Genomic DNA, 20,802 nt, shown 5'->3' with positions numbered 1-20,802 from the left:
AAAAGACCTGCACAGGGCATACAGAACTGAAGATGTTTAAAAAAAAAATGGCACGAGAACTGAAAACCCAGATGCCTATTATTCCTGGTGGTCTGACGAGCCAATTGCAGCCTATAGATGGGTGTATAAACAAGCCATTTAAAAATAGCATGAGAGAACATTGGAATGAATGGTTGGAGAAAAGGTCCATACACCATACACTAACGGGAGCAGGAAGAGTGAAATGCCTCACCATTATATAGATGTGTGAGTGGGTGAAGACTTCTTGGGACATTATAAGAGCTGGCGTTATTATTAAGGCTTGTAAGAAGTGTGGAATTAGTAATGCTCTTGATGGCCCTGAGGACAAAGCATTATTTGAAAAGAGTGATACCTATATTATTGATGCAGAGTTTTTGGGTTTTGACCATGATGGTGCCTGATGAATGCTCAGGCAGTGAAGACGATTTAACTCTTTGGTACAAGACACCAATGTTTTACTGTGCTTTTGTCTATGATAGGTACTTGTTTTAATGTTCTCTTATTAAAGGTTTTCTCTTGGTAATTAAACAGTATTATTATTAAAAGAGTTTTATCGATGTCCTAAATAAACTAAAACTAATTTCTCCTAAAATTTCACACTAAAAATGGGGAGGGTCTTATATGCCAGTGCATCCTATATGTGGTGAAATATGGTATATAACATTTTTAATGCATTATTATTCGACAATAAAAGGAAACATTGATCCCTGTAGCGATTCTCATCAATAAAAAGTATACCATTTTGGATAGTGTTGAGAGGGACTACATAGTAGGGAAAAGCCACAGCAGCCCAGTTTCTGGCATAGACTGTGGCTCTATAGCTCAGAAGTTAAGGGAAAAAAGGAGAGGAAAAGTGAGAGGGGAGTCATTGGTGAGGAGAATAGACAAGAGATTCTGTGGAAAGGATCTCAGATGGCATATTGCCTCCTGGGCACCAGGGTTAGAGATGCCTCTGATCAAGTCCATAGAATTCTTAAGAGAGAGGGTGAACAGCCAAATACTGTGATATATGTTGGTCCCAATTGTGGGGAGGGGGGGGGGAGAAAGAGAGAGGAGAGAGGGGGAGGGAGAGAGAGAGAGAGAGAGAGAGAGAGAGAGAGAGAGAGAGAGAGAGAGAGGAAAAGTGATGAGATCATGAAGGGTGAATGTAGGGAGCTCGGAAGGAAGCTGAAGAACAGAACCTCAAGGGTAGCAATCTCTGGATTGCTGTCCATGCCAAGCTAGTGAAGGCAAGAATAAGAATTCTGACAGATGAATGCACATCTGAGGATCATTGTGAGCTTCTCCGGACAAGGCATGAACTGTACATTAAAGATTGGTTCCAGCTGAACTGGAAAGGGACCAATGTTCTTGTGGGCAGGTTTGATAGCATTGTTGGGCAAGTTTTAAACTAGCGAGGCAGGGGGATGAGAACCAGAGTGTTAGGTCAGATGAAAAGGTAGATGGTGTGTTGGTGAAGGAGCAGATGCTGTGTTCGTGAAGGGGTAGATGGCATGGTGGTGAAGGGGTAGATGGCGTGGTGGTGAAGGGGTAGATGCCGTGGTGGTGAAGGGGTAGATGCCGTGGTGGTGAAGGGGTAGATGCTGTGTTGGTGAAGGGGTAGATGCTGTGTTGGTGAAGAGGTAGATGCCGTGTTGGTGAAGGGTTAGATGCTGTGGTGGTGAAGGGGTAGATGCTGTGCTGGTGAAGGGGTAGATGCTGTGTTGGTGAAGGGGTAGATGCTGTGGTGGTGAAGGGGTAGATGCTGTGCTGGTGAAGGGGTAGATGCTGTGTTGGTGAAGGGGTAGATGCAGTGTTGCTGAAGGAGTAGATGCTGTGTTGGTGAAGGGGTAGATGCTGTGTTGGTGAAGGGGTAGATGCTGTGTTGGTGAAGGAGTAGATGCTGTGTTGGTGAAGGGGTAGATGCTGTGTTGGTGAAGGGGTAGATGCTGTGTTGGTGAAGGGGTAGATGCTGTGTTGGTGAAGGGGTAGATGCTGTGTTGGTGAAGGGGTAGATGCTGTGTTGGTGAAGGGGTAGATGCTGTGCTGGTGAAGGGGTAGATGCTGTGTTGGTGAAGGGGTAGATGCTGTGTTGGTGAAGAGGTAGATGCCGTGTTGTTGAAGGGGTAGATGCTGTGCTGGTGAAGGGGTAGATGCTGTGTTGGTGAAGGGGTAGATGCTGTGCTGGTGAAGGGGTAGATGCTGTGTTGGTGAAGGGGTAGATGCTGTGTTGGTGAAGAGGTAGATGCCGTGTTGGTGAAGGAGTAGATGCTGTGTGCAGTGAGACTGGGAGGAAGGACAGGCAGAGAATGGAGCATAAATGCAGGGCGTTGGATGGGTTGAAATGAATGCACTTTAATGCAAGGAGTATTAGGAATAGTGCAGATGAACGCAGAGTGGATTAACACATGGATCTATAATGTGGCCATTATAGAGACTTGGCTGACTCAGTGGCAGAAATGGGTCAGGATTAAGAGGATGCAGCTTCCCCAAGATGTCAGAGCCAGTCGATACTTGGGACTGTACTTTTCCTCCTATGGATGCTGGATGACCGGCTGAGTTTCTCCAGCAGTTTTGTTTATTGTTCTTCTGTTCTTTCCCCTTCATCGCCACTGTGCTCCTTTCACACCCATCCCCAACCCTCTCACAATTTGTCCGAATTCTTCACCCACCCATCCCCTCTTTAGCTCTGGTCCAATCTGTCCTTCCTTATATCTCTTTCCCAACAGCTTTCATTATATCACCATTACCATCTTTTTATCTGGTTCCAGCACCAGTCATATCACTCTATTCAAATGTGTATGATTCATCTTCAACGATCCTCTTTATTTACCTCTCGCCTCTCTCCCTTAGCGCCTGGCACCTGCCGATCTTTCCTTTGCCCAACATTCTTCACCTCTCCCTGCTTCACCAATCCCTACTGTCCCTCGTCCATCCGCTCGCACCCTATCTACACTATACAAGCTATCTCTGACCAGTCCTGATAAAGGGTCGACCTGAAATTACATTCTTTGGCTCCCACTGAGAGTTCCTCCTGTAGATTGTTGATTGACGGAGGCACAGCTAGTTGAGAGTAAACAGTTAATAGGCTTGTCAAAAATAAATTTCTTGCCTCTTGGATTATCCTTGTAGAGCCTTTCCATTGTTTTTGCAACTGACTAGCAGGTGAAATTTATTGAATGCCATAGTACTCATGGTGACAAGAGAAATAGGACTTCCCTGAAGCTGCTTCAACCTGAGATTAAATGTTGCACACTTAACCTGCAGCTGGAGTCACTGCATGGGATAAGTGTAGCAGGTTTTCTGGACCATAGATTCCAGGGGTGACAACTCTCTGGTCTGAGGGAATCTGGGATCCACAAAGATCAAAATGTAACAATTTTCATATTGGGTATCTCTCTCAAATTAGCACATTATAAACTGGAGAACAATACCTTAAAGAGGTGCACAGGAGACAGAGATTAGATATGCACTAGTCAGAGAGAACTCCATAGTCAAGGAGACTGGTAGGTTCTTCTATATTATACTCCACATCACTACTGCCTAGCAAGACTATATCATTGCTTGGCAGAAGGAGGACTTCAGATTTATGGGACATGAGACCAGTTCTGAGGCAGGATAATTTGTTAAAGAAGGAAAGATGCTGTGCAACAGGATTGGAACGATTATCCTTGTAGAACCTTTCCATTGTGTTTGCAAATCATAAGAATTAATTTGGGGAATGCAAAAGCCTTCAAATGTTTACATAACAATTAGATAGTTTCCCCCCCCCCCCCCAAGTGATTTATAAACCAATGGCAAAAGATGGATACGCATAATGTAAAAAAATTATCAGTTTAGGATGGGATGCAGAGGAGGTAGAGAATGTTGTAGTGCATACATTTCCCTTTTTTCATCTTTCATAGCCCCAGTATTGTGCTAATTTAATGCATCCTTCATTTACCTTGTCCACCAGGAAATTCTCTCTTTCTTCTCTCTTTGGCTTAGTTTCACGGACGAAGATTAATGGAGGTGTAATGTCCACGTCAGCTGCAGGCTCGTTTGTGGCTGACAAGTCTGATGCGGGACAAGCAGACACGGTTGCAGCGGTTGCAGGGGAAAATTGGTTGGTTGGGGTTGGGTGTTGGGTTTTTCCTCCTTTGTCTTTTGTCAGTGAGGTGGGCTCTGCGGTCTTCTTCAAAGGAGGTTGCTGCCCGCCGTACTGTGAGGCGCCAAGATGCACGGTTTGAGGTGATATCAGCCCACTGGCAGTGGTCAATGTGGCAGGCACCAAGAGATTTCTTGAGGCAGCCCTTGTACCTCTTCTTTGGTGCACCTATGACTCGTTGGCTAGTGGAGAGCTCGCCATATAACACGATCTTGGGAAGGCGATGGTCCTCCATTCTGGAGACGTGACCTACCCAGCGCAGTTGGATCTTCAGCAGCGTGGATTCGATGCTGTCGGCCACTGCCATCTCGAGTACTTCGATGTTGGTGATGAAATCGCTCCAACGAATGTTGAGGATGGAGCGGAGACAACACTGGTGGAAGCGTTCTAGGAGCTGTAGGTGATGCCGGTAGAGGACCCATGATTCGGAGCCGAACAGGAGTGTGGGTATGACAACGACCTACCACAACTTTCACACTCACACCAGTCATTACCTATACTCCAGTAGCCACTCCCACTGGGACTTTCACATACACACCAGTCTTTACCTATACTCCAGTAGCCACTCCCACTGGGACCTTCACATCCACACTAGTCACTACCTATACTCCAGTAGCCACTCCCAATGGGACCTTCACATCCACACCAGTCATTACCTTTACTCCACTAGGCACTCCCACTGGGACCTCCACATCCACACCAGTCATTACCTATACTCCAGTAGCCACACCCACTGGGACCTTCGCATCCACACCAGTCATTACCTATACTCCAGTAGCCACATCCACTGGGACCTTCACATCCACACCAGTCATTACCTATACTCCAGTAGCCACTCCCACTGGGACTTTCACATCCACACCAGTCATTACCTATACTCCAGTAGGCACTCCCACTTGGACCTTCACATCCACACCAGTCATTACCTATATGCCAGTAGCCACTCCCACTGGGACCTTCACATCCACACCAGTCTTTACCTATACTCCTGTAGGCACTCCCACTGGGACCTTCATACCCACACCAGTCTTTACCTATACTCCAGTAGCCACTCCCACTGGGACTTTCACATACACACCAGTCTTTACCTATACTCCAGTAGCCACTCCCACTGGGACCTTCACATCCACACTAGTCACTACCTATACTCCAGTAGCCACTCCCAATGGGACCTTCACATCCACACCAGTCATTACCTTTACTCCACTAGGCACTCCCACTGGGACCTCCACATCCACACCAGTCATTACCTATACTCCAGTAGCCACACCCACTGGGACCTTCGCATCCACACCAGTCATTACCTATACTCCAGTAGCCATATCCACTGGGACCTTCACATCCACACCAGTCATTACCTATAATCCAGTAGCCACTCCCACTGGGACTTTCACATCCACACCAGTCATTACCTATACTCCAGTAGGCACTCCCACTTGGACCTTCACATCCACACCAGTCATTACCTATATGCCAGTAGCCACTCCCACTGGGACCTTCACATCCACACCAGTCTTTACCTATACTCCTGTAGGCACTCCCACTGGGACCTTCATACCCACACCAGTCTTTACCTATACTCCAGTAGGCACTCCCACTCGGACCTTCACATCCACACCAGTCACTACCTATACTCCAGTAGCCAATGCCACTGGGACCTTCACATCCACACCAGTCATTACCTATACTCCAGTAGGCACTCCCACTTGGACCTTCACATCCACACCAGTCATTACCTATACTCCAGTAGCCACTCCCACTGGGACCTTCACATCCACACCAGTCATTACCTATACTCCAGTAGCCAATCCCACTGGGACCTTCACATCCATACCAGTCATTACCTATACTCCAGTAGGCACTCCCACTTGGACCTTCACATCCACACCAGTCATTACTTATATGCCAGTAGCCACTCCCACTGGGACCTTCACATCCACACCAGTCTTTATCTATACTCCTGTAGGCACTCCCACTCGGACCTTCACATCCACACCAGTCATTACCTATACTCCAGTAGCCACACCAACTGGGATCTTCACTTCCACACAAAGTATTACCTATACCCCAGTAACCACACGCACTGGGACCTTCACACTCATACTGATACTTTAATTCTCCAGATCTGTTTGAATATTTCTATATGCCAGTGTCGCAGCCAATCACCCAATCAATCAGAAATGGATTGCTGATTTGATATCCCCCATTTGACACCATCACAGAAAATTCAAATTATTCCTTCCCTTGATAATGTTTCCCAACTTGTAATTACACTTATGAAGCTCAGCCATTGCCTAAAAATAAGAAAATTCAAAGCAAAATGTTGCCCAGATCACTATTTTAATATATCTACCGATGGAACAATGGTATACTGTATACTGTAAGGAAATTTATAAAAACAATCAAATATCAGGCACAATCAAAAATTCAGTTTTTGTCTTGTACCTTCATTTTGCTGAAAAGTAAATTATGGCAATAGTATTTCATACTTGCATCCATTACAACTTTCCAAAAAATTCAGAAGTGCTGAAATTGCATGTTGTAATTGAATATCTGTGTCCAATTCTGTACCTGTCACTCAATCTCCACAACTACATAACAAAACTATAAAGTCATATAGTTTCCTTCGTAAGAGAATGACAATTACTATAGAGAGAATTTAAATTAAAATCCAAAAAGTACCTTTAACACGTCAATGACTGAAGGAGGGTAGCTTAGCCCAACCATATTTGAAGTACGTCGATACATTCTGTTTAGGAACAGTTCAGAAAACACAGAATTAGTATGGCAACCTTAGATTTGCACCAATAGCTTTGGTCAGTGAGACAAGTTAAACTAATGAACTTAATTAAGATACATCCAGAGACTCTGCCTGGCAGAGGAAAGAGTCTCTCAGTGTCTACTTTGTCAAACGCACCAAGAATCACATGTGAAAATCTTTTAAAAGAAAATAATTCAGGTGGTGGAAATTTGAAATTAAAATAGGAAATGCCAGACAAATGCAGCAGGCCAGGGAGCATCTGTGGAAAAGAGAAACCAGCAACTTCTTGGGTCCAGGACCACTTTACCAAAAACATTAGAACCTTGTGTGTCTCACCAAGATGAACTCTTCAAAATCCCAATAGGTACAGCCAATCTTGTTCAATTATTCTTCATATTTCAACCCATCTATGTAAGAATTAATATGACGAATCTACATTTGACTCCGAGGCAAGTAATAGGATATGCTTATTTTAGAGGCTAAAATTGTCCATGGTATTCCAAATGAGTTGCAGTATCACCAAAGTGCTGTGAAATCTCTCCATGATGTCCTTATGTTTGTACACCTCTTGACACAAGAAGAACAACACATTTGCCTGCTGTTCCTTGACACTTATTTTCTAATGTCTCAAGAATGAATATATCTGTGATTTAAAAGTACTCTGACTTTCTATTATTCTTTTCAAATTTCAAAATTCTTACATTTTCCCACAGTATAAATGAACCCGTTATTCCACTTGCTTAAACTGTCTATATCCCTTGTGGATAATTTGTCTCATTACCAGAGTTTACTTTTCCACTGAAATTTGTTTTATCAGCAAATATGTTGTCTATCCAAGTCATTGGTATGTTGTTAATACTCAAGGAACCAGTACTGCTCCTGTAACATCTGACTAGCAAGATGGGGGAGAAAAGAAGAGTACAGGTGTAGTCTATCAGAGTGTGAACTGTTGGGGGAGACAAATCATAAAATAAAGGAGGCCATTCAATCAACTGAACTCCTTCTAGCTGGAGGAAAGACCAATCTAAATGGTATCTGTTTAGGAAAAGGGAAAATGCAGCGAGACTTGGGTGCCACTGTGCGCCAGCCATTGAAAGTGGGCGTGCAGGCACGGCAGGCAGTGAGGAAGGCGAATGCTATGTTGGCGTTCATAGCAAGAGGATTTGAGTCCAGGAGTAGGGAGATCCTGCTACAGCTGTACAGGGCCTTGGTGAGACCACACCTGGAGTACTGCGTGCCTTATCTGAGGAAGGACATCCTCGCCATGGAGGGGGTGCAGAGAAGATTCACTAGACTGATACCAGGAATGGAAGGACTTGCATATAAAGAAAGGTTGGATAGACTTGGCTTGTATTCTCTGGAATTTGGAAGATTGAGGGGGAATCTTATAGAAACATATAAAATTCTTAAGGGTTTAGACAGACTAGATACAGGAAGGTTGTTTCCAATGCTGGGAAAAACCAGAACCAGGGGTCACAGTTTAAGGATAAGGGGGAAGCTTTTTAGGACTGAGATGAGGAAAAATTTCTTCTCTCAGAGGGTGGTGGATCTGTGGAATTCTTTGTCACAGGAAGTAGTTGAGGCCGGTTCCTTGTCGATATTTAAGAGTAGGTTAGATTTGGCCCTTGTGGCTAAGGACATCAGGGTTAGGGGAGACGGCAGGAACCGGGTACTGATCAGCCTTGATCATATATTGAATGGCAGTGTAGGCTTGAAGGGCCAAATGGCCTACTCTTGCACCTATTTTCTATGGTTATTCCTACCGCCACATCATCTCCCATTGCCCTGAAAATGCTTTCATTTCAGATAAATTTCCAGATCCCAATTGAACACTGCATATGAATTTGCCTCCACTTATGTCTCTACAGGTGCATTCCAAAGCCAGGTTAAAATAAAAAACCCTTCATATATTTTTGATTCTTCTTCCAATGCTCATGTACTCATGACCGTGTGGTCAAATACTACTCTAACTTCATCTACAAGATGGCATGTGACACCACCATTGTAGGTTGGATAATGACGAGAAAAAGTACAGGAAGGAGATAGGGAGTTGAGTGGCATGGGACAGGGTTAGGACAGCCATGCGAAGGAAACAATTTTGGAAGTGGGATGGAGAATGCATCCTGATCTGTATCAATAGTGCTATGGTGGAGATGGTGAAGTGCTTCAGGTCAAAGCGTGAACATCACTACCAACCTGTCTTGGTCCAACCACATGGATCGTACACCACAAAAATACATCAATGCCTCAATTCCCCCAGAAGCCTAAAAAAATTCGGCATCCTCCCCAATGTCTCTGGTCTATTCTTACAGATGCAGCACGGAAGGTGTTCTGTCATGATGTGTCAACAGTTAGGTGCAGACATTGCAGAGAGTTCTGAGTTCAGCCTCGACCATCACGCAAACCAACCTCCCACACTTCCTGCTGCCTCGGGAAAGCTAGCCAAATATTAAAAGACCTATCTCACTACAGTCGCAGTCTCTTCTCTGCCCACATATTGATCCATGGGCTTAAAAACACACACCACCAGATTCTAGGATGGTCTCTTTCCTGATGTTATCAGACTGTTGAATAGACTTCTCATCAGGAAACCTTGCATGGTTTTAAGTAAACCTTTTATCTGTAACACTATCCTTTGTACTTTCATTTTACACTGCCTGCTATCTACTCTTTTAATGGAAGTAGTTTATCACAATCTGATCTGACTGTTGTCTTCATTTCAACTACGCCTCCCACATAACTCCTTCTAACCTTTTGTGTTGCTTGGAGGACAGTCCCGGTTTTACCACATAACTAACATCCTTATTCCTGGACTTTCTTGCACCGTCTCTAAAGATTTTATAGCTTTTTTGAGGCATGGAACCAAGAACTGGATGCATTCCTCACAACTCTTTGTTTCACTATGCATTTATATTCTTTAGAAACAAGTCCAAACATTAACATCTATTTCAAAAAACAGCAGTGATCCAGTTAGAGCCCCTGGGGAACTCCACTATCCATTTGCTCCACTCTGACGAACAATCTCTCACCACCACTCTGTTTCCAGTTGCTTAGCCACTTGTTACAATCTGCTTCATTTCAATAACCAAGCTGGGTGAAAAGTCAAGGTTTAATATTTTCAAATGTTTTTTGAAATCCCTATGCACCTCAGTCACATTTCCCTCATCAATCTTCTGTGCTGTGTCATCAGATTTTTTTTTAGCCGACAGGAGTTGAGTCAAGAGCAGGACAGTTTAAGGAGGTGAGAGGTATAAGCCATTGTGTGAGTGGGCTAGCGTTAGAGTGGCGAGTTGAGGCTTTAGCTCAAGAGGCTTCAACGAGAAGAACCGGAGACCAGTAAGGCTCTGGTGAGATTTTATTACTATTTCTTCTTTGACCTGGTCTTTGTGCCAAGGCAGAATAGTGAGGATGGCAACAGGGTGAGTGGAGCACACCTCTTGTGAGATGTGGGTATTCTGGGAGACTTGACATCTCGTTGATAGCTACACCTGTACGGGTTGCACCTCCTCACAGGCCAGGTTAGGGAACTGGAGCTGCAGCTCGATGACCTTCAACTCATACAGGAGAATGAGGAGTTCATCATAGATAGGAGCTACAGGGAATCACACCAAAGCTCCAAAGAGGCAGGAAGCTGAGTGACTGTCAGGAGCGGGAAAGATAAAGCAAGCAGGCAGGTAGTGCAGGGTAGCTCTGTGACCAATCCCCTCAATAAAAAGTATACTGCTTTAGGTACGACAACCTACCAGGGCATAGCCACAGTGACTGGGTCTCCAGGACTGAGCCTGGCCCTGAAGCGCAGAAGGGAGAGAGTGGTAGTGATAGGGGATTCAATAGTTCTAGGAGCAGATAGGACACTCCATGAACACAGAAGAGACACCTGGATGGTTTGTCATCTCCCATGTTCTAGGGTCAGAGCCATCTCAGATCAGTTTCATGGCACCTTGAAAAGGGAAGGTGAGCGCAGTCAGAATTCGTGGTACCTAATGGTATTAATATCATAGGAAAGAAGAGGGATGAGGTCGAGAAGAGAGAATGCAAGGAACTAGGTGGGGAACTCAATGGTAGTAACCTCAGGATTGGTGCCTGTGCCACACGTCAGTGAGGGTAATAATAGGATGATATGGCAGATGAATGTATGGCTGTAAAATGGGGACAGGGTTTCAGGTTTTTGGATCATTGCAAACACATCTGGGCAAGGTACGACCTGTAGAAAAAGGACAGATTACCACCTGAACTGGAAGGGGAATTAGTATCCTGGTGGGAAGATTTGCTGGTGCTGTTCGGGAGGGTTTCAACTAGTTTGGCTGAGGGCTGGGAACCAGAATGTGAGGGCAGAAAAGAGAGCAGCTGGTAGAAAGGTTGATGCAATGTGCAAGTACAGGATTGGCTGATGTAGGTACAGGGCTTTACATATTTTAAAAGGGATAGAAAGAGAGGTAAAAGTGGGGGAGTGTGTGGGAGGGGTAACATTACTACTCAGGGATGGTAGCAAAGCAGCAGAATTGGTGGATGTTGTGGAAGGACAGAAGCAGGAAGGGAGGGTTCTCTCTATTGGTAATAATCTACAGGCCCCCAAAATAGCCCTTGGAATACTGAGGAGCAGATAATTAGGCACATTTTGGAATAGTGCAAAAATAACAGGGTTGTTGTTCTGGGAGAAATTAACTTTCCAAATAATGACCAGCACTACCTTAGTGCAATAGGGATAGATGGGACAGCATTTGTCAGGTGTGTTCAAGAAGGATTTTTGACCCAGTATGTGGACCAGCCAATTGGTGGAGAGGCCATACTGGATTTAGAACTGGTGAATGAGTCTGGTCAGGTGACAGACCTCTCAATGGGGGAGCATTTTGGTGACAGTAATCTCAACTCACTGACCTTTAGCATAGCTATTTATATAGAAGGATAGGAGAAGGCAAAATGGTAAAGTATTCAATTAGGGAAGGGCTAATAATGGGATTTGGCAGGAACTGGGGAGAGTAAATTGAGAGCAGATGTTCTCGGGGAAAGACACAGAAGTAATAAGAGGATGTTTAAGACCATTTGAGTGGGATTCTGGATATTTTTGTGCCACTGAGACAAGGAAAAGATGATAGGATAAGGGAACCATGGTTGACAAAAGAGGCGAGATGGTTCATTGAGAGGAAGAAAAGGTTAGGAAGGGTCATGAAATTATTTGGTATCCAGGAAGGAACTTAGGAGAGCTAGAAGGGGGCACAAGAAGGCCTTGGCATTCTATGCATACATGAAGAACAGAAGGATAATGAGAGTACAGGTAGGGCCGATTAAGGATAAAGGAGGAAATGTGAATGGAGACAGAAGTGATGGGGAAGTCCTACATGAATACTTTGCTTCAGTGTTTACCAGAGAGAGGGACTTTGGTCAAAAAAGAGAACATTCTGGTTAGTCTTAAAAACATTCATACATTTGAATTCCCAGAGCACAACTATAATAATAAAGAATGGACATAATAAATTTAAGTTCTTTCAAAACCCCTACACTGAAACAAGGTTGAAAGTTAATATCGATGGAACAAAGTAGCTAACTCCTGAAGGGGGACAACAGAGTGCCAAAGTTCTGTATTAACATTGAACCTAGAGATTATGGTAATAGTCCTTGAACAGTCCCATAACATTTGGAATCTATTGTATGAATCATTAATTGCATACCTAATTTTTTTCAAATTTAAACAGGATATAACATCCCTTAGCCAATCTGGATGAAGGCACTGGGTGTTATCTTTGCACTTAATCAAATGTATGATTTATTTCGTCATGCTTTTATTTTGCTTCTTTTTTCTATGCTTCATTGTACTGAACAAATTTATTATTACTGAAAATTAATAAAAATATTTTTTTAAAAAAAAGTATTGATAAGTCCCGGGGTCCGGATGAGATATATCCCAGGTTACTAGAGGAAATGAGGGAAGAGACTGAAGGCGAATTGGTAATGATCTTTGCTTCCTTCTTGGCCACAGGGGAGGTACCGGAGGATTGTTTAAAAGAGATAGTAGAGAGAATCCTGGGAATTATAGACCAGCGACTCTTACGTCAGTGGTGGGCAAACTATTAGGGAGGATTCTTTGGGACAGGATAGCTTAGAAAGAAGCTTTAAGGGATAGTCAACATGTGTTTGTAAGGGCAATTAATGCCTCACAAGCCTAATGAAGATTTTTGAGGAAGTGACAAAAGAAATTGATGAAGGTAGGGCAGTAGATGTGATGCTTATGGATTTTAGTGAGGCATCTTGAGATCATGCCCATTGGTAGACTCATTCAGAAAGACATGAGGCATGGGATCCATGGAACTTTGGCTGTGTGGATTCAAAATTGGCTTGACTGCAGAAAGCAGAGGGTCGTAGAGGATGGAACGTATTCTGTCTGGAGGTCAGTGACTAGTAGAGTTCCATAGGGATCAGTTCTGGACCCCTGCTCTTTCTGATTTTGATAAATGCTTTGTACATAGAAGTGGAAGGATCAGTCAATAAGTTTGCAGAAGACACGGAGATTGAAGGGGTTGTGGTGTGGATAGTGTAAATGGCTGTTGTAGATTTAGAAGGATATAGAAGATTGAAGAATGGGTGGAGAAGTGGCAAATGGAGTTCAATCCAAGTAAGTGTGAAGTGATACATTTTTGAAGGTCGAACTTAAAGATGGAGGATATGGTTAATGGCAGGATTATTAATAGTTTTTTTTTATCTAATAAAACACCAACACACGGTACTTGCCAAAGAAAAATCATACCATTCAAGAATCTTTCCCTACCTTTCCACAAATATCCCAGCCTGCACTGCGTGGACAATGCTACGGAATCTTGGCTTCTCTTCTGTTCTTTTCAGCATCATTCCCATTTGTCTGGTAAACGTGGAGGCCAACCAGTCACGGACCTCAGAGGGAATAGAATCTGACTGGATGTCGCTGAGTTCATCTTCTGTATCCAGTAGACGTCTGTGTTTAAAAGAGTCAAATGTTGCATAAGGGGTTAAACAAGAAAGCCTGCAGACACTGTGAGTGCAGTGCACAAAAGTGCTGGAGAAATTCTTCAGGTCACGCAGCGTCCGGAGGAAGCAAAGGATAACTAATATTTCATCAAGGCGTGTGTAATGTTGGTGATGTATCTTTTCCTTTGCTACGTAAAGGTGCTGTTTGACCATGGCAAAAGGTTGAGTTTCTCCAGCATTTGTGTGGTTTTTTCAAGGCATGAGTAAAATTTAGGCAGGTGCTTGAAAAAAAAGATGAGGGGGGAGGAAAGGATCGAAGAAGAAAAAAAATGATGGCGTTGCCAGCGCTGCTGTAACGACACTGCTGCTGTTGGTGCAGACCGGGGAGAGTGGAGATACAGCACTGCTCCAAAGACCATTGGCTCAGTACAGGTGTTAAGTGGTCTGGTAAAGGATCCTACAGTGTTTTAAAATAAATTCTGCAACCTTTGGGTTGTGCCCAAGATGGCGGTGACTGTGCTGACAGCAGTCACGAGGGGTTTGCAGACACTGGGGGAGCAGCAGACTGGTGCAGGGTGCATGTACTGGGGAGAATACACCCCGGTGAGAAGGAGAAACAGAGGAGATAACCCCACAGAATGGTGACCAAGGCAGCAGATCAGTGAGGGGCTCGGCAGCTGAGAGACCCATTCAGGTACTGAGCTGTTGGCTACTTTGCAGTGGAAGAACGTGCACAGGGCTGTGGGCTGCTGAGCACTGGCATATGGGAACCAGGAAACAGGATTCAAGAAGCTGCTGAAAGCAAGAAAGGCTCCACAAAGGGCCTCAGGTGCTGAAGGCTTCGTGATCGTGTCGGAGACTTAGATCCAGAGCTCAGGCCATTGCTGGATCGAATAGGAATCTGTGTGTCTGGAGGAGTACTGAAGACAAATCCACGGACACTCATCGATTCCGAAGGGACTCTCCTTTGCTTCTTTTTCTCTTACTGTAAGGAGCACCGACTGGGCGATGGGAATGGCAACTCTTTGTCTGCTTTACAGCAAGCAGAATCCAATTTCATCCAATATTACTTGTACATGGCAATAAAGGAACCTTGACATCTCGAAGAAGGGGCAGTGCAGGCCAACATGAAAGAGGTCATATCAGTGGGAGGGCAGAAGAGAAAAAAAAGGAGCTGATGGAGGAGGGGGGTCGCTTCTCTGCATGGAGCAGGAAGGACGGGGGAGAGCTGGAGGAAAGGAGTCAGAGGGATGGGGCAAAGAGACGGTGAGGACAGGGGAGGGGTCAAATGAAAACTGGAGAAGTGAATGGAAGGAGAGAGCAGCCAGATGGGACTTTAGGTATTGTTCCTCCAATTTGTGGGTAGCCTCGGTTTGGCAGTGCACGTTGCACGGGTTTCCTTTTGTAAATGTGCATGCATCAGTGTATGCAAACCCTTTCCCTTTCTCAACGGTCCTTTTGAGATGGTCTTTGTAGCATGAAGTTTCTACTTGACCAAAACACACATGAAATTGTGCATCAAAAACCAGGAATCAATTAACGATAAAAAGAATTAAAACGAAGACCAAATCTAATTCCCTCAATGTCGGGGCAACATTCAGGAATGCTGGCCATCATATGAGTTGGTGGCAGATTTCTGCAGCTTTTTGATCCATTGGCTGATCTATACTCTCTCCTCTTCAAAGTTGCATATAGTTCAGGATCAGAATCAGGTTTATGGTCATGAACATACATCATGAAAATTTGTTGCTTTGCAACAGCAGTATTGTGCAGACCAAGGTGCAAAATTACTATAAAACAGTCAAATGGTGTCTGTGGTTCATTGTCCATTCAGAAATTTGATGGCGGAGGGGAAGAAGCTGTTTTTGTTACATTGAATGTGTATCTTCAGGCTCCTGTACCTCTTTCCTGATAGTAGCAGTGTGAAAAGGACATGCCCTGGGTGGTGAGGGTCCTTGAGGATCGAGGCTGCTTTCTTGATGGAGTGGAGACCAAGGCCCATGAAGATGCTGGCCAAGTTCACAACCCTCTGTGGCCTGCTCCTGTTATGTACATTGGCAAAAAATCAGAATGCTCTCCACAGTGCAGCTGTAGAAATTTGAGTGTCTTTGGTGATGTACAAAATCTCTTCCACCTCCTAACAAAATATAGCTGCCAGTGAGCCTTCTTTATGATTACATCAACTTGAGGTTCCCACAATAGGTCTTCAGAAATGTAGACATCTGTTACGGGCCCCAGAGGACCCCAAAACCGAGCAGCAATAGAAACTCACCAAGACAAATGGTTACTTAAACAAAAGTTGCTTCTAATTTTCCTTGAACATAAAAATAGGATCAAACGTTAACTTATTACTATTAACTTAACTTCCTTCCGATTCTAAGCGCATGTGTATGTAATGTGTGTATAAGTTCAAAAGAGTTCTTTGATTCACAGTTCAATCTCACTTCTCATTCCTCCAAGTTCACTGGTTGCAGGCAATTCTTATACTGTGCACAGAATTTAACATTTATGAATTTCACCAGGCTTTGGTGCTTGAAAGGTAAATAATTACCACTCAGGAAGGTTCTTGTCAGTTTTCAGAGAGATTTGATGCTCATTGGACACACACCAACTGATTCTTTCCAATCAGCCACGTCAGTGTCTTGCTGAAGAAACTTGCCCCATCGGGATTTTCCAAATGATAACCTCTTTACTTCAGGTCACCAGAGAGTTCCTTTTCAGTTTACCTTATTTCAAGTGAAATATTATTCAGCTAGTCATCTCCTCTTGTATGGACCACAAAGGCTTTGTACAGGCTGAACTAAGAACTCACAACCTGTCTTCAAAATGGGGTTTCAAACAAGCTTCCAAAAGCCACTGCAGAAAACCAGCAATCTCTCTCTCTCTCTCACTGTCACAGTTAGAGAAAAAATAACCTGTTTTACTCTCTGCTTGCAAAACCATATGATCTTATTAGAACAGCAAACTGCATTCAGACAGACTGTGGCACCGGACACAATCTTTTGAGTCCATTCATCTGTTGCTTTCCAAAACAATAGTCCATTGCTCCTACTTGTGAAGTCCTTACAGGCATTCTTCAAAGTTTTTGCAAAGGCACTCGGAGCCTGGAATGTCCAGCTTGAGCCAAGGTCTTGCATTTTAAATGGGTTATGTTTTGAAGTGTTTGTGACCTAACTAAACAATCTATCTCCTCCAAAAACACATCTATACACGATATAAAATATAAAAAAGCTCAAGAGGTCCTAAGTATCCCTGATATTTTGGGTGTGGTAATAATAAAATCAACCACTTGTTCTGCAACATGCAATTCTGCGTTTATACAACATTCACATATATCAATGATTTTCTGTTACCGTTCATACTGCTACTGAATATGAAGCATCTAGAATATTACAATGTATGCATTTGTGTACCACCCATAAGATACATTTGCTTCTGATTTTTTAACAAGTATGCAAGATTCATTACACGCTGTGGCTGCCATTGAGTTAGCGTGCCAGTTAACCCTTTAGCTGTGGAGGAGACCATAAATTCTAACAGTTAATCAGTGTTTATATAAGCCAACCAACATCTGCTTCAATAATAGTAATGCTTTTTTTCAGCTCAGTGTCCCATTACTGCATTGGGTTCCTGTTAAGATAGTGGCAGCGCTGCCCAGACTTGTGTGCCTCGAGGAATAGTCTCAGTTCCATCTCACTGGGAGAAATGCCTGCACAGGTTTGAAGGCAGTCACAAGGTTTGGAAGCTCAGAGCATGTCGTGATGCAGAACCACAGGATATTTATGACACCATCCCCTGAAACTGCTTATTACATTGAAGGAAAATCTGCACTGACTGCATGTTTCCCCCAAGAGCAGAGTGTGGTACATGGACGGCAACAAAACAAGTGATCAATGTGGTATGCATGTGAAACAACCATCTGCAAGACATGAATATCCTCATCAAGGGTATTAAGGATGTATTTTGAAGTTATTTTGACAGAAAGCCCTGGGGAATCAAACTCTCCAGCCTGCCTGATCTTTCAAGATCGTCATCTGCAAACAATTGCCAGCAGCTGTGAGACAGGCAGATATGAAAATAGTGATATTATTGTGGTGGCAGCTGTCCTCATAAAACAAAATGTCCTGCTAAGGGAATGCAGTACAAGTGTTTGTCATTCAGCAAACTTGCACGTCAAACCTGATCAGATCACGCTGTGAGTGTTGAACCAATGTGAAAACTTTTTTGCCTGAGCATTTTGACAACTTGAGCCTGAGAGGCAGAACGACCGTGATGATATTATCTGAATGTCCCAATGAATGATAGAATGGTAGATCTCCTCACAGCACATCTCTAGTCAGGAACAAATATAGGTCCATGCAAAAATAATGACGTACATACCGTGTCTCATCGATGTAGACTGTCTCCAGTACTGAAGCTGCATATTCCAAATTCTTCTTCAGATCTACAATCGAAGTTTCGCCTCGTTCCAACTGTTTAACCAAACATCGTAACCTAAAAACAAACAAAACCTGCTGAAAGTTCCACATTGGGGGGAGGAGACATAGTGGGAGACAAGGCTTATGGAGACATGCCTAACAATGAAATAATTAGCAGAAAATATCATACTCAGCAGGTCAAGCAGCATGACTAGAGATAGGATTGGAGCCACTATTTGAGTCATTTACTTAGAACAGAGATTAAACTAGTTTTAAAGATGTTTATAAATGCGCGAGGAGAGCAGACAACAGAGGGGAAGATGTGTGAACTGGTCGAAGGTGAGAGAGATTGATACCAATAGGGGTGGAACTTCAAGGTGAAAGAAGAGACTGCTGAGAAAACAAAGAAATAAAAGTTCAGGCAGAGAGAAGTTCAAATGTGGGATCATTATCTGAAATTGGAATGTGAAGTGATGGCTGGAACTGTGAAGTAAAAATGCTCAAAACGCCAAATACAGATAAACCCCGCTTTAAGAGTACTCGAATTACAAAAATTCACTTATACATAGAAAATCATGTTTGTTTTTATGAGGAAACGATAATGGGTTTTTTGCTTTAATAAAAATTGCCTCCCATAGTTGTTAATGGGTCTTCGTTTTATGAATTTTTGGTTTACGAACGGTTTCTCAGGAGCACTTCACCTTCGTAAAGCGGGGAATACCTGTAACTGAAATTGTTGAAATCAATGGTGAGTCTGGAATACAGCAATGACCAGTCTGATGAAGAAATGCTGTACCTTGAACCTTCATTAGAAAGTTGAGGGAGGTAAATGTCATGGTGGGAGTGAAACAGGGAGATGAGGAGATGAGGTTGCAGATAACTGGGTCAGGCTTGAGTAATGAATATGTGTTCTGGAAAATGGGCATGTCATCTTCATAGTCTCCCAAACAGTGGAGATCATATCTGATATCTATCTTGGCAGGTGCAACATGCACCAATTTGTAATTTGATGTTTCTCCTGGAAGAGTAAAGTGAGAATAGGGAGGTAGAGGTGGGAGATGAGGAGGGCAAAGAATAGATGGTGTTCATTGAAATGGATGTAATGTCATGATGGGGAGATGAGGACAGAGTTAGTGTTGAAGACAGGGGAAGAGAAGAAAGAGGAGCCATTGAGGAGGGCAGGAAGTTGTTCATGGAATGAGGGGATGGAATGGAATAAGGAGAGGGACAGGACTAGAATCTGGAGAAGACTGGAAAGAGAAGAGAGGGCGAGATTGGAAGACCTGAAATGTAAACTTCTTTTCATCACAGGTGCTGCCCGACTGACTATTTCCAATTTCATTTAGGATTTCTTGAACTTTGATTTCCAGCTTCTGCCTTCTGAATATTTTCATCCAACAAAATAAATGACCTGCACAAGAAACCACAGACTTGTGGTTGGTCTCCTTCTATTAGTATTCAACATGGCCCTCGGCCACATCTAATGGAAAGACTCTAGGTTCTATATGTACTCTTAAACAACCCATCATTCTCCATCCACTGCTGAATGATCAGATAATTTCCTGCAACTAAATATAGGGGCGATCAGAGCCACTGTGTCAGTCATCCCAAAATTCTCTTTCTCAGCAAAATCTCTGACTTCTCCATGGTGACCATGTGAACTGAAATATCTTCTTTCCAGAATTCCTTAGGTCTTTTCTTATAGCCTACTTTCCCACCTCAAATCTGTGCCAATTGTATCATTTCAGTTTACATATCCCAAATCCCGCTCATCTATGCTGATTCTGCCTGCTATTCCATTTTTGTGTTGTTCCACCTCACCAGCTCACAATTTCACACTCCTCATACCACCCATATCATTTCATCGACCTGACATTTCCAATTGTCCACATCTCTGCTCTTTCCGTGTCCATGCTGTTAAAGACTGTCCGTTCCATTTCCATGTCACGTCACTGCCGTATCATTTCAGACTGCCCACTCCATCTCTGTGCTATTCCATATTTATATTATTTCAGTTTGCATTTTCCATTTAAATGCCATTCCACATCAGTATTATTTCTGACAGGCTTTTAAAACTCTGCTAAACCAGTTCCAGATGATCTGTTTTGTGCGTCTGTGCCATTTCAGGATGCCCAATCTTGCACCATGCCATGTCACGTCAGCCTGTGCGGTGAATCTGTGTCGTGCTGTCAGTCTTTCGCTGTGCTTAGTCTGCTTTACTGACATTGGACGTGTATTATCTCTACCACTAAAGACACTCCCCTTGGGTATAACTGTGTACACACCCATTATCATTCATTAATGTACCACTAGTTTCTGCTAATAAAAGCCATGATTCCTGGTTAACTACACAGCCTTTGTCTTCTTGATTAACTGGCACTTCAGCCTACCAGTTCCACCTCAGTCACTGTATATCTCTACACTTTCCATGCTTTCATCATTCATGTACAATCTCCGTCTCTTGTCATAATCTTTTCACTACTGATTAAAAAAAAGGCAATTTCAAAAGTAAAAATCAAAAGCCATGACAAAATGAA

The 20,802-nt window shown here is 43.4% G+C and overlaps 1 protein-coding gene across 2 annotated transcripts in view; it reads right to left on the bottom strand.

The window, feature by feature from the left end:
- LOC138752606 (dual specificity calcium/calmodulin-dependent 3',5'-cyclic nucleotide phosphodiesterase 1A-like) overlaps window positions 1–20,802 on the bottom strand; it is a 242,789-nt gene that overhangs the window by 105,772 nt on the left and 116,215 nt on the right. For both annotated transcript variants that reach the window (XM_069915385.1, XM_069915384.1), the window contains exons 3-5: window positions 18,228–18,341; window positions 13,672–13,854; window positions 6,830–6,896 (exon numbers count right to left, since the gene is read on the bottom strand). In XM_069915385.1, the coding sequence (XP_069771486.1) occupies window positions 6,830–6,896; window positions 13,672–13,854; window positions 18,228–18,341 (364 nt within the window). The remainder of the gene's footprint in view (window positions 1–6,829; window positions 6,897–13,671; window positions 13,855–18,227; window positions 18,342–20,802) is intronic.

The sequence above is a fragment of the Narcine bancroftii genome, chromosome 2, assembly GCF_036971445.1.
Source record: "Narcine bancroftii isolate sNarBan1 chromosome 2, sNarBan1.hap1, whole genome shotgun sequence".
NCBI lineage: Eukaryota > Metazoa > Chordata > Chondrichthyes > Torpediniformes > Narcinidae > Narcine > Narcine bancroftii.
Note: the sequence above shows the minus strand (reverse complement) of the source record. Positions and strands in the feature narration are given on the sequence as shown.